The 17839-nt window shown below is 37.4% G+C and overlaps 1 protein-coding gene and 1 pseudogene across 7 annotated transcripts in view; one reads left to right on the top strand and one right to left on the bottom strand.

Annotated features, from left to right (window-relative positions):
* Positions 1-17839, top strand: part of Bbx (BBX high mobility group box domain containing) — a 236282-nt gene that overhangs the window by 137287 nt on the left and 81156 nt on the right. For all 7 annotated transcript variants that reach the window (XM_075964232.1, XM_075964222.1, XM_075964175.1 and 4 more), the window contains one exon: positions 13633-13803. In XM_075964232.1, the coding sequence (XP_075820347.1) occupies positions 13642-13803 (162 nt within the window). In that variant the 5' untranslated portion in view covers positions 13633-13641. The remainder of the gene's footprint in view (positions 1-13632; positions 13804-17839) is intronic.
* On the bottom strand, positions 7404-7914 carry LOC142834538 (small ribosomal subunit protein eS25-like; annotated as a pseudogene).

Raw genomic sequence — 17839 nt, 5'->3', positions numbered from 1 at the left:
AGGCTGGGGCTCTGGGTCATAGTGAACCTTGTGTCCTTTATGTTCCCACTTTGCAAGTGAGAGTTTTTGTTTTTCTTTTTTTTTTTTTTTTGGTTAATCCTGCAAAAAAAAAAGAGTATCTTTAAAAACAAATGCCATACATATTATTTAGAAAATTAAAACATGTCTTCAGTATGAAAGCCCTGGAATTAGGGTATCTTCAGGTCAGAAACCTAAAAGGAATTTAATTTGAGAAAGGTGTCATAAAAAGTGAGTTGTGAATGTTTAGAACAGGATACTGTTAGGAACAAATCTTCAGGAAATACTTCTTGTTTCATGTGTTCTAAACCATGAAATAGGAATATATTTTAAAAAGACTTGCCAAATGTGAAATATAAAACAAATGGCTTTCTGCTGAACTCTAGTTCTCCCAGTTCTGTGAGTAAATGCATATCCAGGGCTGTATTCTGAGCACTGGGCAGTTTAAAGGTGAGCAGCACTTTACCTTCATTACTTAAATCTGATGTAAGATGAGTTAACTCCAGGAGGACGGAGCATGGAAAAGCTAAGGCACTTAAGGTGCTGAGTCACTCATCAAGATACTAGAGTATTCGAAAAAGAAATACAGTTCTTTTCTATCTTTGAAAAATGAGTACTTTTTCCCCTTTGCAACTATTTAGACTGAGAAATTTTGCGTTGAACAGTGACATAAGTTAGCAGTCATGAAATTATTTGCCATCCCTTTAAAGAATAGTAGCACAGAAAAAGGATTCCAACTGTTTGTATACGGTTGTTGACTTGGAAATTCAGTCATTATGATTGAAGACCACGCCGAATGATGAGACATTCAGATTTTTTAGATCATTTTAAACTTAAAAACAACTAAGTCATATTAAATAAAAGCAGTTCTTTTAAATTTTGATCAGTGTGTGTGTGTGTGTGTGTGTGTGTGTGTTCGTTCATTTTTGAAAAACTATGTGTAATTACTCCTTAAAATGGAAGAGCTCACATAAACTACAGAAGATAAAGTGGTCAGACTTCAGTGATGAATGCGGAGAAAAGGACAGTCATTTCTCCTGTGAGATCCGAATTACTCATTAGGAATCATTCTTCCATCATGACTGTTACATAAAAAACAATTTCCAAATAAAATCACTAGGTGTTTCAGTTTGGTGATTTGAGTGGATGGCTACTAGACATTTCTAAATTGGGTCACAGCAGGATTTAATATAGATAGAGTAATTAAAAACGTTACAAAGAAGTAAGAACAAAGAAAGATGGAAGGAGTCACCCGCTGGAAACAGCCTTGGATTCCTTCATTAAATACTTGTTTACATAGAGTGTGCCAGGCCTAGGAACTGACTTGGGAAACAAGTGCAGTTCTTGTTCTGTATCGTGGACCCTGTGATGCAGAGAAGGAACCAGGATGTTCTGTGTGGCATCACAGCAAAGCTTCTTAAACCTCTTCTGTTGGCCAAACTTTTTTTTTAACCCAAGAAAATTTTAAGTGCTGTTTGGTATCTAGGTATATGAAATAGGTATACAAAATGGATATTTACTAATAAGAAATCATAAGTTCATTTCAAAGCCATTTGTAACACGTACGTGCCTGGCTTGTTGGGGTTTTTGTCCCACCTGGTACCCCATAACTGTTTAGCCCCAAAGAAAATCACACATAGGTCTCCATAAATTATAAGCTGATTGGCCCATTAGCTCTAGCCTCTTACTGGCTAACTCTCACATCTTGATTAACCCATTTTTCTGATCTGTGTTAGCCATGTGGCTCAGTACCTTTTTCTGCTGGGGCACATCCTGCTGCTTCGGTGGTCTTGCCAGGAGTGGGTAGGAGTGGGAGGAATCAACTTCCTCCTTCCCAGAATTCTCCTGTTCTCCTTTTATCATTTCTACTTCCTGTCTGGTTTTTCCGCCTATACTTCCTGCCTGGCCAATCAGCGTTTATTTAAAACATGATTGACAGAATACAGACAATTCTCCTGCACCAGCCATTTTTGGTACACATATAATTTTACCATTTATTAATGATAAGAAAATAGTGATGATATATGTAGTTGTATATTTTTACATCATTAAATTTTGGTTGACTAATACTGTAGAATAGTATCAGTATATTTAAGTATTTTTCAGAGTTGATTTATTTTATAATTGTCAGCATTAAGAATGCCATCTTGTCTGGTACAGCCCCTTTGGATATCAGTATGGCAATTCCTCAGAAAATTAGGAAACAACCTTCCTCAAGACCCAGCAATATCACTTTTGGGTAGATACCCAAAGGATGCTCAATTGTACCACAAGGACATAGGAGCATTGTTTGTCAGAGCCAGAACCTAAAAACAACCCACAGTTGGATAATGGATAAGGAAAATGTGGTACATTTACACAATGGAATACTACACTGCAGAAAATAATAATGACATCTTGAAATTTGCAAGCAAATGGATGGAGCTAGAAAACATCATATTGAGTGAGGTAACCCAGACCCAGAAAGACAATTATCACATGTACTCACTCATAAGTAGTTTTTAAACATGAAACAAAGAAAACCAGCCTACAAATCATAATCCAAGAGAACCTAGACAACAATGAGGACTCTAAGAGAAACGTATGTGGATTTAATATACATGGGAAGTAGAAAAAGTCAAGATCTCCTGAGTAAATTGGAAGCATGGGGACCATGAAGAGAGGGTTGATGGGGAGGCTAGAGGAAAGGAGGGGAGCAGAGAAAAATGTATAACTCAATAAAATCAATCAATAAAAAATAAAATAAAGAATACCAGCTTGTATAAATATATAGGAGATAATGATAGAAATATGCTTAGGGGACATTTCAGAAATTGTTGGAAATACTGTCCTTAATCTCAAGCCAAAAAATTCATTTTTTAAAAAATAAAATTTAAGTTAGCAACATAAACAATACTTTTAAAAAATCCAACATTCTAATAATACAATCTAAAGACATGCTAATTTGATACTTAAATCTGAGACGTATTGGTAAGAGAATGTTAAAAGATTTTTGTTTTCTGTAATTGAACCATATGTTTATATATGAGCACAATGCACACCACAGTTCCTAGCATTGGTGACTGAAGCAGCATGTTTGTTTATACTGCATGCTATGACATGTGTAGTACAAAGTATGTATACTTTGTGTCCAGTACCAAGACTGGTGAAGTAACAATGTAACATGGTGAGTTGCCAGAAACAGCTTGGATTCATTATGTACATGGTTGATTTTGAATTCATTTGGTGAGTTGAGAAACCTCTTATTGTTGCCAAATTTTTCATAGCAAAGAAACCTCTAGCTGTAAAATAAATCAGGGACTAGGCCAAGCGGGTCTCGTATGTTATGTAAAGATAGGGGTTTGGACTTACGTTTTAGTATTTTAAGAGGCTGTTTAAAACGTCCGTCGACAGATTGATTTGTATGTGGAAACTGATATCAGTGCAACATTAGCTGAGAAGACCAAGCTGATGGAAAAGAGTGGAATATATGTATGAAGTAGAAGGGGCAGATCTTGGTAAGAAACTAGATGTTGGGGTATATAGCTATATGCAATAATTTGTGAGAAAAAGCAGAAAAGATAAGCATTTTCATATGTAAATGTATGTGCATAAGAAAAACAAATACTGCATATAAAATATTTCTGAATATTTGGGTGAAGGTAAGAGATGCCTAGTTCCTAGTTGCTAGGATTTGACATACTCCTCAGGGGTATCTCAGGCAAGGTAACTTACTTGGGAGTCTAGAAAGCATAGCTGAAATATGAATCAGTGAATTAGAGATGTGAGGGCCTGGACATGTTTAGGAAAATCTGCATGCTAGAGAGTAAGAGCGGGTCTCTAAGGAGCTACTGCTGAAGGTCACAGCCGAAATCAGGACCACGTCAATTCACCACAAGCTGAGCACTATGAACAAATACCTGCCAACCAATTCTGCATAGGTGCTAGCTTCATGGCCTTTGTATAGTTGGAGATCTGTCTGTCTGGCCTGGGAAAGACTAGTTTATACAAAAAGAAAAAAAGACTCGGTAAAAGAGGCTAGTGGGGGATTCAGAGAGAACTCTCAAAGAGGGACTATATATAGACTGAAGACAAAGAGATTGATGAAGCAAGTTGCCAACAGTTTGTCAAAGAAATTAAAAATATAATGTAGCTCAGGGTAGCAAAAAAGGAAGACTGAAGTACAGTTGGAGTAAGGGAAGGGGTTGACCTTGACTCTGCCTAAGAAGAAAGTAAGTTTGGAATTGGTAAACCAGGTAGGAATTTGACATGTTAACCAGGAAGCAAGGACATTTGTAGAATGTCACATTGTGGCATGAACAGCAGTATGGAAGATGATTCAAAACTGAGACCTAGGTTTGAATTCAAGCCCCGTCATATGCTGGCCCCGTGACTATGGTTGTCATTTACAGTTGCTGTGTTTTTAAAAGGTAATCATTATAGCATCTTTCCCCAAAACTTACATTAAGAGTTAAAGTGTTTGGTATGTAGCAAATGTTCATTCAATAAAGTTTACTGTTACTATGAAGTAGTATTGATTAATGGTCAAGAATCAGATTTTGAAACTAGACTTCTGAGTTCAAATATTGTTTCTACCAATTTTATGTTCATGGTATGATTTATACATATCATTTGTAGAGTACCAGATGATCAATATTGTCTCCTTGTACAGCATAATTCAATCCTACTCATGTGACATGTGTCTAGTGAAACTTTTGTTAATTTATAAGGGAAAAACATGTCCCTATATTATATGTGCCTCGGTTTTATTGTTTCTATTCTTTAGACAGTTTCTATTCTTTGTTGTCAGTTAAGTGTTAATAAGTAAAAAGCTCTTAGCATGTGGTGTGTAGGAAGCATACATGACTAGCTGCCATTATCGTTATTATTCATGCTCATAACAGTAATAGGAGCTGGGGAGAAACATATTTTCTACAGAGCACATTGGGGGTGAGAAGACAAGCGAGTAAGTAGTTTGCAGGTGAGCACTGAAGACCAACCTCAGATTGCAGAGTTTTGAGGAAATGTGAGTCACAGGAGTATCCAGAAACCCTAGAACTGGCCTAGAGAAGGAAGGTGGTTAAGAGGTTCGGAGCTTGGCTTGTGAAAGGACAGTACCCATGACAGGAAAAGAGCCCCAGTGAACCCCATTCCCATAGGCTGTGTTTTGAGAGAATGAAAAGCAATTAACAGTGGCCACAGAAAGGAATAAAAGAACTGGAACATATTTGTAGACCGATATTAAAAAGTGTGACTTATTACATCTATCATACTCCCTTGCTAAGTTGTGCCTTTTCTCTCTCCTCCTCTTGAAGTTCCTGTTTTGTCTTCCTGCATGTTTTCTTTCAAGCTTGCTTTCTCCTACCAACAGAACAACTTAGAAACATAACAAAAACCGAGAAGTCCTTTCTATGCCTACTCTCTAAGCACTACTTTTTGTCTAGCACAGATATCTCTGCTTTGACTGTGTAGTAAGTAGGAGACCGTTTGTTTCCCGTCCGCCCAGACCCGAATAATCACTCAGAAACTATATTAATTACAACACTGTTTGGCCAATGACTAGACTTATTTCTCGCTAGGTCTTACATCTTGAATTAACCTATTTCTATTAATCTGTGTATTGCCATGAGGCTGTGACTTTCCGGAAAGGTTCCTGGTGCTTCTTCTTCTGCAGCAGAGGCAAAGGATGGGCTGAATGAGAGTTACAGTGAGTGAGGTTGAACACCAAAGACACGGACAGGTCCCAACTGTGCTGCTGATAATGAGGAAGAGGAAATACCTGTGACCATATTTTCTTGTGCTTCCTCTTGTCAATGTGATAATTATTACCTAAATGCTAATAAGTGCATATAAATAAAAACCTTTTGTAATATGTAAACTAAAAGACAATTTTTAAAGCCAGTTGAAGAATAGTAATTTAGGATATAAACTCCTCTACAAAATACTAGAAAACGTGTTCGTTACATTGGGGCATTAGTAGATGGTGGGAATTACAGCCCAGTACTCTATACTAGGTTTTCACTATACATTTCTATCTATGGCAAATGTTTATTTACTTATTAGGTATGTAATAGATTAATAATGATAAGGTGATAATAAAATTGAATTATTATACTAAGATATAATAAAAGTGTGGATATAATGAGAACTTGAATATATTTGGTAAAAGGTGTGCTGTTGGTGCAATATAGATGTGTCTATAGCCTCTTCATTGGCAGCCACACTTCCTCCAGTGGTATTGATTTTTTTAGTTTAAACTTATTTGCGAGTCTGTACCACCACCCTAACTTTCAGTAAATGGCCTGTGGTCCCTCTGGAGAGCCCATGCTGATGTCTTTCAGAACCTGAATTCCTTCTGGTGTAGTTTGCTACCATTGTCCAAACAAGGTTTTTCTCCTATCTTTCACTTGCAGATTTAATATCTTTTCCATCTTAACTAAGCACTTATGTTTTGCTGCTATAGCTTGTAGTTTGAAGTGTAACAGCAAACCTGGCATACGTTTCTCTTTTTATCACAATTTCATGATTTGAAAGCTCACTGTTATTATAAACTTAGCAACTTCTGCATAGAATTTTCTTCCTGATGGGTTGAGAACATTCACCTTTTCCCTTAAAGGAAGAACTACAGCTTCTCTTTCACATAGACTTTTCATATCTGAGTTGCTACTCACTCACTCGTACCTTTCCTGGAGTCATTATTAAAATGAAAGTTGATTGGAAGAGGTGGGCCCTCCCGAGTCTGGCTGTGTATGATGTCTGGGGTAGCTACCAAGTGGACTAATACACAGGTAGTGCCACTGAACCAATGCCTGGTTTGTATCCAACTGAGTGACACACTATTTCCTCATGCTACTTTGAATGGTTTATAACTTAAAAATAGTTTATTTCTGTAATTTTTCTCCGTAATTTTTCAGAGTATACTTGACCACAAGTGACAGAAACTAGGGAAGTGAAACTGGGATCAAAGGAGGCTTGGAGTGAAGGGTGTGTTGGGCTTTGATTCAGGGCTCCCACACTAAGGTCTTGGAAAGGAGGGGCTATTTGATAGCAGTCTTTAAGGATGAGTAACAACTTAGACAGAAAATGGGATTTCAGGCTAAAAAGGAGCAACGCTTCAAGGGTGGGATATTTGTTGGCCTCTACAGAAGCAAGCCTCCTGTGAAAGACTAAGAGAAGACTGGTTCAGTTTATGCACTAGTAATAGAACTGCTACTTCACAGTTGCTTTTTGGCTACAGAGTAGAGAAAGATGTGAAGCAGCCCCATCTTCATTCAGGTTACAATGTGTGTTAGCCTCTCCTATCTTCTCCTGTGACTGAGATTCCATCCCTAGGATAGGGATAGGGTTTAATTAGACATCAGGAAAGTTAAAAGGACTCTGTGCTGCCGAAATAATTTTTTTTTGATTTAATAAAGTTTTATTTTTCCAAATGTACAGCTGATTGAACCTGTTCGTGCATCTTCACCAGGAGCTGGGGCATCTCCACCCTTTGTGTTTCTGGTGTAAATTACTTGGGTTCTGTGCTTTGAAACCAGCTTGATAAGCCCTTTACTAAGGAGCTCCTGAAGAGCTGCCTTGGCCAAGGAACGGCGAATCTTCAGTTTCTCAGAGACCACGGCTGGAGTAATAAGTTTATACTTGGGCACTTCCTTACAGAGTTTGTCGTATGTAGCCTTGTCAAACAGGACTAGATTGTTGAGCTTGTCCCGAACTTTGCCTTTGGACCACTTCTTCTTTTTGGCCTTGCCCCTGACTTATTTACTTGGTCTTTGTCTTTTTTGGCCGACTTTCCGGCATCTTTCTTCTTCTTGTCATCCTTGGGCGTCATGATGAAGTTCGGAGAGTGGCGACGACCACTGTAGCCTCCCTAAGATGTCGGGGGGAAAAAAGGAAGCCCGGCTCGCCAACAGTCCCAGAAACCTCCCCGAAATAATATTTTAAAGAAGGATGTGTACTGATGGTCTGCGCTGTAAGACAAGGCGATAGAAAGACTGAGAGGATCTTTTTCAAACATACTGTCTTTGACTCCAATCAGACAAGGAAAGGATACCTCTCCTTTTTCAGTTTCTGAGATTGGAGATACTGTCTACAGGCATATGGACTACTAGTGAGTGGCAGAAGCCTGACTTTTCTAAGCAGAACCTTAGACTATTCGTGAGTGGGTAGATGCTGCCTGTTAAAACTGTACTGTCTCTCTGGGGTGTGGAAGGAAGTGGTGTGCTGTGCTGACACTGAAGGAGAGCCTCTGGGTCAGTGTCCTGGGCGCTGTTAGCAAACTACTGTTGAGTTTTCTCAGGAGGAAGGACCTGTGTGGTGACTAACTTTACAAGTCATTGACTTCGGAGGGGGACATCTATTTGAGGCCTGCTAATAGTAAATCTGTTTTCCCTACATTATTTTCTTTGACTGTCTTTAGTGTTGTTGTTGTTGTTGTTATTGTGGAGTTTTGCTCATGAGGCAGGTCTTAAGTGAATAAGTTTGAAGAACACAGTTAACTGAAGTTCTCTCCACCAAGTAAAATTGTCAGTGAGGGATTTGGAGAGATTGTTCAGCATTAAGAGCCCTTCCTACTCTTATAGAGGCCTTAAGTTTGGTTCCCAGCACCTCACCTACAACTTCAGTTACAGGCAATCCAGTATTCTCTTCTGGCTTCTATGGGCACCTATACTCAATGCAAATACACATACCTACCCATCTACACATGTACACATAAGTGAAAGTAAGAAAATAATTTTAAAATATTCAGTACAGTGAGTACACCCATAGAAAATACACTGGTGACATTGCTTTTTGTAATATTAAATAAATATTCCATGTTTTGCATAGAGGTCTTCATTCACTTGGCAGCCTCAGCAGCAACATTTTGTTCTCATTTAGTCTTTCAAGTACTGAGCCCATTGATCAAGTAATCTACCATTGATTGTTTTACAGTCATAGAGGATAGAATAACCCCTGTTTGAATGAAAGTTTTTGGTCGCTTCATTTATTCCATATAGATTGCCAGCTGAATTGTTCTCATTTGAGAAACAGCAGCCAGATAGATAGATAGATAGATAGATAGATAGATAGATAGATAGATGATAGATGATAGATGATAGATGATAGATGATAGATAGATAGATGATAGATAGATAGATGATAGATAGGTAGATAGATAGATAGATAGATAGATAAAATTGCTATTCTCTCACTGTCAAAATTAATAAAATTTCCACCTTCTTGTTGAAGATCAGTGGTAGCATCTCAGACTTATGTCTTCTTTGCCTTTGTATTTCTTACTGCTTTTGAGAATTACAGTCAAGATCATCATTATCCCCTATGGTTTTACCTTCTTTTTGTGGTTTGAAAATAGATGATAGGAAATTAAAATCTAGCTTGTTTTATTAGATAGTTATTATAACTGTAAATTATTGAAGTGTCCAGTTCACAGTTGGAGGTGTTTTACACCTTTAGATTACACTTTCCTGATGCTTCCATCTGAGATGTACTACCTGAAGTTCACTTTTTCTTATTTTCATCTCTCATGAGTGCCGAAATTAAATGTCCTGCTTTGTTTCTGACATTGTGCTGGGGTTGCTGGCCCTATTTTCCTCCACTCCAGGTGGCTGTTGGTTTTCACCCACCACAGGCCACCTTGGTCAGTGTGTCAGAGTTGGACAGTTTTCATTCCCCTTTCCCACTCAGAAGAAGGATATCGGAATTCAGAGAAATAGAAGAGGTGGTGGTTATTGTGAAGTCACCATAGTATATAAAAACAGTGGATCATTGCCACAGTTAAGTACTGGGGTTTGTATAGCTGGTGATGCTTACGCCTAACTGATTTCAGTTCTTTGGTATGACAGGAGACACACAAACAGACGACAATGTCCTAAACCATTATGAAAAGACTCGACAGTAGAGGGGGTATATTTAAATTAATATAATTCACAGAAAAATGTGGTGAAATGGCCAATATAAATTCATTATGTGTATTTCTGTATGAAGAGAATTATTTTTGAAGTTATCAAAAAAAGGTACAGTGGGGACTGGAGAGATGGTTCAGTGGTTCAGCACTGGCTACTCTTCCAGAGGTCTTGAGTTTAATTCTCAGCAACCACATGGTGACTCTATAGTGGGATCTGATGCCCTCCTATGGCATAAAAGCATACATGCCAATGGAGCACTCATTCATATACATAAATTTTAACAAATCTTTTAAAAGAAGGTACAGTAGCCAAAGTCATATGAGTGCTATATAAAAAAGAGTGAGAACAGGTAATGCAGGATGAGAATGAAGGTGATCTTTAAACTACATATACTAGCCATTAATTTGATTCTTAATATTCTATTTTATCTATGAATATTGGACTTATATAAAAACAGATATATAATGGACCTCTATTTGATTCAACCAGCCTCACAAATATTAAAGGAAAAAAAAACAAAACTCACATCTGTGCTTATCTTGTACAGGCTTCTCCTTGTCATTAATCCCCAAAATGTATGGTAGAGCAATGATTCACACAGTACTTACATCGTGTTAACATTATAAATAATCTAGAGATGTCTGAAAGATGGGGAAAGATACTTCTGTATGTTACTCAGCTTTATGTCACTGGCAAAATAAGATCAAGTGAGAAGATGGAAAGATCATTTGGTCATGCTCAGGCTGTGATCACTGACCTCATTACTTTGTGCCTGTAGTGGTGGTACAGTACACAGTGGTAGGGGGCAGAAGACACTGCTCACCCTGCTGCAGTCAGGAAGCAAAGAAAGATGAAGGGGTAGGGTCCCCACATCCCCTTCAAGAGCATTCTTTCAAAGATTATCTTTTTCTACCAGCCTGTAAAGTTCCACCTCCCCACGGTACCATGAGCTGGGGATCAGACCTTCACAACATTGAGCTTTTGGGAATATTTAAGATCTACATAAAACAGTGTGCTTGTGTAAAATACTATACTATTTTATGAGAGATTTGGGCATCGTCGGATTTTAGAATCTGTGAAGGATACTGGAACATATGTTTGTATGTATAATAAATGCTTATATGTAAAACTAATAGTATAATGTAATTCACAAGTCTGGGTACTAAATTCATTTTTCTAAAGGCACTGACAATACTTTGCTTTCTCCAATTGATTAAACGCCTAACTGTATAGTTGCCCATTGATTTCTTTTACTATTAAAATATGTGTTATCTCATAAAATATTGGGTCACAAATATGGGTTTAATTACCACTCAGACAGCTTATTCTGAATGATTAATAAACCGCAGAAGCAACCATTTTCTTTACTTTCTGTATGGCAATGGTCTTTTTGGAAATTGGGCTCCTGTGCCAAGGTTTATTTGTAGATAAAATTGGAGTTGTTAAATGGCCTATCAATTCACAAGAAATCTAATTTTTTTCATTAAGAGTATGCCAGATAACTAGTTCTAGTCGAGTTCTCAATAATTTCTTGTGCTCCTAAAGCAGCCACACGAGTCATACAATTACTTCATTCAGCAGTTCTCACTACAAAAGCCACAGGGACACTGTGTTGCTTCCTCCTCCTCTCCCTCCCTTTCACTTTCTCTTTTCTTTCCTACTCCTTCTTTCCTCTCTCCCTTCCCCCTCCCAGTTCTCTCACTTTCTTCAGCGTGCTTTGTTTTTGGCTTAGTGGTAGACGGATGCATACTTTATGAAGGTTTTTTTTTATCAAAATGAAAATTTTTATTTTATTAAAATACATATTTTATTGCTATCTTCAATGAAAGACTTATTTCATTGTCCATCAGCAGTGAGCTGGTTAAATAAACTGCATTGTACTCATATTTTGTTACACCATTCTTATCAGATTGAACAAGATATGTTAATCTAATAGAAAGGTCATGATGTATACAACTTTGGAACCATGGAGATGGCTCGGTGGGTAAAGGCTCTTACACGTAAGCCTAATGATCTGAGTTGATTCTTAGAGTCTGTATGGTGGAAGGAAGAACCAACCCCTACAAGCTGTCTCTCACTACCCCCACCACATACACAAATACGAGAATTTAAAGGGTGCTGAATGATGTAGTTCCTAAGACTATTATAATTGGTTAAGGTATTCATAAGAAGTTAGAGAGAGGCAGTGATCAACGGAATAGCAAAGTAGGCTTGTGTCTGTATGGAAATTTAGTATGGATAAAAGTGTCATTCTTGGGAAGTGAGGAGAAATCTAGATTCTTTAAGAAATGGTACTGGTACAGTTGGCTAACTATTTACAATAATTGAGTAAACTCGATCCGTACTTTACTACTTTTATTAAAGTGTTTTTGTGTCTAAGATGAAGTCATACAAGTTCTAAGAGAAAACACTAGTGGGTAGCTTTTGGCTTTAAAGTGAGGAAAGCCTAAGTGTGATTCAAAATCCAGAAATACAGAAGATGGATGAGTTTGCCCGTGCTGTGTTATTTACAAGACCTGAGAACAGGATGGGATCTTGATGCTTTATGTGCATGGACCCAAGACTGTTTCAACATGGTGTCTGAAGTTCAGTGGCATTGTGTGCATTGGATTGGCTGGAATATCCATGGAGCGAGATGAGGAAGTGTGTTTGTTCATAATTGTCAGCCTGTGTCCCCGAACCACTTAATGTTTGATAGCATTTCCCTATAGTGCCTGAGTTTTACATGAATATATATGAATAGTAATCTGTATTTTACATCAAATGAGTGAGAAATTATAAATCAGAAAAAAAAGGGAGCATATAAGAAAGTACTTAGTTAACTTTTAGGTTCTAGGGTTGGTCCTGTTGCAAAATGACATACATGCTGTTACAACCTATAATACTTTTATCAACTTTTTTCAAGTCATTAAAAAATAATGGAGAATTGAGGATCTAAAGAATAGTGTGTCACAATTATAACCTGATTCTCTCTTAACTATTTAAGCCAATTATGCATTTAAAAATTGTAAAGATAATTTTTTTTCCTTTTTAAATCAGGCTGCATGTATGCTAGAGAGAAAAAAAAAGCATGCGCTTGTTTTATTTGAGATTGTAGACAGGTGACAGGGATCACTCTGCTTTGTGAATCACAGTGTGTTCATGCACCAAATGCTTGGAAATTGCACAGGTTTTGAAAAAATGTATTTTATTGTATAAAATAGTTTTATTTTAAACCTAAACCAAGTATCAAGTGACTCTTAGAAAACACTTATTTAATATTGCAAGTACATATTTATCTTAGTATAGAATGTAAAATTCACTTGAAAAGTAATAGTCATGACAGAACGTGTAGAGGACCCCTCTCAGAATCCCTCTGCTCTCCCAAATGTCGTCTTTCGTCAAGTCTTGTGTTAGGAGAGTGGGAGACTCTATTCTGAATAAATATGAACAGGTTAATGTAACTGGTAATCACCTAATAGCTTATTTAGGTTTTAAGTTTTGAAGTTATGGAGTGGAAAGAAGTAGACTTATTAAGGCAAAATTTTAAGCTCAATTTAGCCCATTAAAATGAATGCATGATTATGTACTTATGATTCTCACTGAATCCAGTAAGTTCCTAAGCTGACATATAATTTAGAAATTAAAATTATAACCCAATGAGAGCTAACTGGACAAAATTAAGTAATTTTAATCAAACTGACTTTGGTTCATATTCACATTCTCTCCATCTTTTGCACTCCTTCCCCAGGTCACAGTGATGAAAGGCAGTAATAGAAATAAAGAACATTCATCAGAAGGAGAAGGGGCTGGAAAACGACCAAAACGGAAGTGTCTTCAGTGGCATCCGTTGTTAGCCAAGAAACTTCTTGATTTTTCAGAAGAGGAGGAAGAAGACGAGGAAGAGGAAGATATTGATAAAGTAAGCCTTCCTTTAAACCATATATATCTCAAGTATATACTTAGGCATGAATCATTTTCTAACATAATTTTATGTCTTCTAGGACTCCTAAGTTTAACTTTCATTGTTCCTTCTCACAGTTTAGAGTAAAAGGATTCCTTCTCTAGGAATTCTATCAACTCACTGTGATAACAGAGATGCAGATGGGGCTCTTCATGAAGCTTAATGTCCTCACTTGGTTCCCCTGTCTTTGCTTCCAGCCCAGCCTTGCCTCTTGTTGTTAGACCATTTCAGAGATGTTCTTAGTCTTCATTGCTGTGGCCCTTGTTGTATCTGACTGTACTTAATCCCCTCCCCGAAGTCTCTGTGGCCACATTTCTTCCAAGTTCTTTTCTGGAACATCCCTTTTCTATGTATGAACAGTTAGCTCTAGGACTTGGTATAACTGACTTTTCATTATTTCAGTAAAGAACTTCATCCTTGAAGACTTGGGGCCAAGACATTGTATTTTAAAGTCGGGATTTCTTCATAGCACTCATAAATACTTGCCCTGTGGTTTTAGCTGTGCACTTGTTTTGTCCTCTCTTCTGCCTCAGAAATGAGTATGGTGTTTCTGGCTCATAGCAGAAACACAATAGTGTGTGTGTGTGTGTGTGTGTGTGTGTGTGTGTGTGTGTGTGTGTGTGTGTATGCTGAGTGGAGGGACAAAAAGCATGTATTTGTCACCACAGATTTTACAAATATATGGCTTTGGTGTTTTTCAGGCTGTTGACATTTACTCACCAACTTTTTAATAAAAACAAACATCTAGCAGAACTCATCTTTTTATGAGGAATGAGCTCATTCTCACTGTAAGCCATAATATCGACATTAATCTGCTCATGAGACATGTTTCAGTGCCCATTTAATTTCAAGATTAGTTTTGGAAGGGGATCTTCAAATCATGGCACTCTTGTTTCAGGAAATTGCTGACTTTATGCTTCGTTTGACTTTTCTGATTCATTTGCTCTGTTGATTACTTGGTCCTTGAGGTTGGCTCCTCTTTCCATGACAGCATCCCCTTCTATTTATACAGCTTCCTTCACCTCCGTTCTTTCCTGATTTTTTTCAGTTGATTTTCATATATTACTTTACCCTGAAATATTCATGCTCATACCTGGGTGTACAGTTTGGGAGACTGAGTCAAGAGGATTAAGAATTTGAGGCTAGCTTTGTAGTAAATCTTGTCTCAGCAAACAAAAGTAATTTGTTTCTGAGCTTGTAATCTTGATCTCTGTCTCCATCCTGGATTTTTATCCTGAACTCTGAGCTCATATTTCAGACTGTCTCTCTATCTATCTGTCGGTCCCTCTGTCTGTCTGTCACTCTATATGTCTGTCTGTCTGTCTGTCTGTCTGTCTGTCTGTCTGTCTATTTAGTTTGGGTGTGTTCAAAACTAAGTTTCTACTTTTCTCCTCCAAATCTTCTATATTTTTCCTTTCTCAATAAAGGCCACTGCAACATTTTCATAATACTTATTTCACCTAATTTTCCCCAAGCTTCCCCTCTTTCCATCCATCTATCCACAAATCCTTTCAGACGTTCCTTTTATAACATGTTTTCTATGTGACCCTATTTAATATCTCTTTTGAACTCTCTTTGTGCAAGCCAACACTACTCGTAGCAGAGATTATTTTATTCCTACCCATCTTCCTGCTTCCATGCTTCTTTTGTATTGTCTAGTCTGCAAAAAGCAGTCACACGGATCCTTTGAAAATGGAAGGCCAGTCATGTCTCCTCCCTCCTTAACAAGGGCAGGGATTTTTGTACTCCCTGCTCTCTTAGAACAGGGTCTGGAGCACGGCAAGTCCCAGTAAATAGTTGCTGAGTGAAGGATTAAAGTCATTAGATCCTTTTATTCTGTCTTAGAAATGTTCCTGTCCCCCCTTTATTCTTAGAAATTTTGCTCATTTATAACTCGATCATTATCCCACTGGCAGGTGTCCACCGAGCTAACAATAGCTACTTCAAATGCAGACTATCCATCACTATTTATTCTGCCTTTCCCAGGATCATTTTTCAATTTTCAAATCAATTTAAATGCCAATCACTCTTGGTTTTATCTTGAATATTATTTCTGTTCTCATATCCTATTCCTGTTCCTCTTGTCTGGATTTCTGCTATCTCTTTTTTTTCTGGACATTGGAAGTAAACTTTTAATTGACTTCTCAAGGTTTGGTTGCTTATGATTTTATTCAAAAGAACTTGTGGTGTGCAGTACCAGCAGCAGCTCTTCGTTTAAAATACAAATGTCTCTTGCTTCGGAAATTTACTCAAGGCTCTACATTTATTTTAGGTACTTGTCTTGTTACTGCAACAAAACACCTGACAAAAGCAACACAAGTTCCAGGGCATGTAGTCTGTCATAGCAAGGGAAACACAGCAGCAGTGGGAGGAGGCAGCTGTCCCAAGCTCACAGTAACGAGAGCATTAGATGTGTTCTGCTCCCTTCCTCCTTTTGTTCATCTTTCCATCTCATTTAACCCAACCTAAGAAAGTCCTTAAACAGAGATGTCCAGAGATTTGTTTCTATAGTGATTCTAAATCCTGTCCAGTTGACAGAACCATCATATTATTGCATCTAGCTTAGGTACCTGTATTTAAGAGATGCTTGGTAAACTAAAGTCCGCCGGTTTTTTATCTTCATTTTCTTTGATTTACAAATTTGCTCACTTTTAATTTGATTAATTTAATGAAATAGCTATAACAGTAGTAGTAGTTAAGGATTTCTTTTGTGACAGTTTGTTTCAAATCAGTAGCTGGTGTATGGGTTTAAATGCCCCCTTATCAGCATGGCATAGCACATTGTTCCTGAAATGGTCCATATTTCTTATTTCCTTACTTGACAAACCTTATTATCATTTTCTTGTACCGTAGAACTATGTGTGGATGTTCAAATGAAGCTTAAGGCCCCAATTCTTGCTTCTCCACACCTTCCAGCTAATCAGCCAACATGTTCTGATTCAGCTTTCAACATCTTTATTTACAAGAGGTTATCAGTGCATTGCTTTGTAATTTATTTGTCTATATGTACTTACATAATGAATTTTATTCCTATCTTTTCTTTAGCTTCATAGTTTCAAAATACCAAATAAATGTCCTTTGAAAATTCAGATAACTGCTAGTAATTATATATATATATATAATGAAGAAAAAAATCTGTACTCTTTATTTTCAAGTCAGCCATAGTTTCAGGACTTTATTATTTATTTGACCATAATTGATGGCCAATTTGTTATATTTGCAATATTTACTTAAAAGTAGTAACTTGTGACTGGTAAGATGGCTCAGGGGGTAAAGGAACTTACCATGCAAACCTGGCAACATAAAAATTGACGGAGAGGACCAACTCAATGAAGTTGTCCTTTGACCTTTACAAGCATGCTGTGTCAAGGGTGCCAACCTCTTATCATACACACAAACACATATACTCTAATAATAATTTTTAAAAGTGGTAAATTTGAATAAATATTTTCCTTCTATAGTTTTGTTAGCTGTTGCCTGGCAAATATTGTATAAAAGAGCACAGTTGCCATCTAGTTTTGGTTCTAGCACTTCTTGAGAATTGGCTAGAGATATGAACTTTTAGGTCCCACTTCTGAGCCAAAGAATCAGAAACTCAAAGCCTAGTAAACTTTTTTTTTTTTAACAAGGCCCCAGAGAGTCCAGTCTACTGAGTATCAGAGCTGCTGCCTTTCTGTGTAATGCAGACTGATGACTACCTTGAGCCTTCTTGGCTTTGACTGTAGAACAAGCAATGAAAGACATGAACTTACTCAATCTGGATTTCTGTACACGACTGCATTTGTTTCTAGGAAAATCACAGAATTATACTTCAGTTTTAGAAATACTGCAGTCTCACTATTTTCTGAGATTCCGTGATCACAGATGTGCTTCATGGAATGTAGTATAGCACTCATTTGCTGGAAGCATTACAAGAAGTAGAGGAGAAAGACTAGACCATAGGCCAAAGTGTACCAGGCCTGAGAATTACTGGATTCACAAGAGCAGTGAGTAG

Source organism: Microtus pennsylvanicus, chromosome 1 (assembly GCF_037038515.1).
Source record: "Microtus pennsylvanicus isolate mMicPen1 chromosome 1, mMicPen1.hap1, whole genome shotgun sequence".
NCBI lineage: Eukaryota > Metazoa > Chordata > Mammalia > Rodentia > Cricetidae > Microtus > Microtus pennsylvanicus.
Note: the sequence above shows the minus strand (reverse complement) of the source record. Positions and strands in the feature narration are given on the sequence as shown.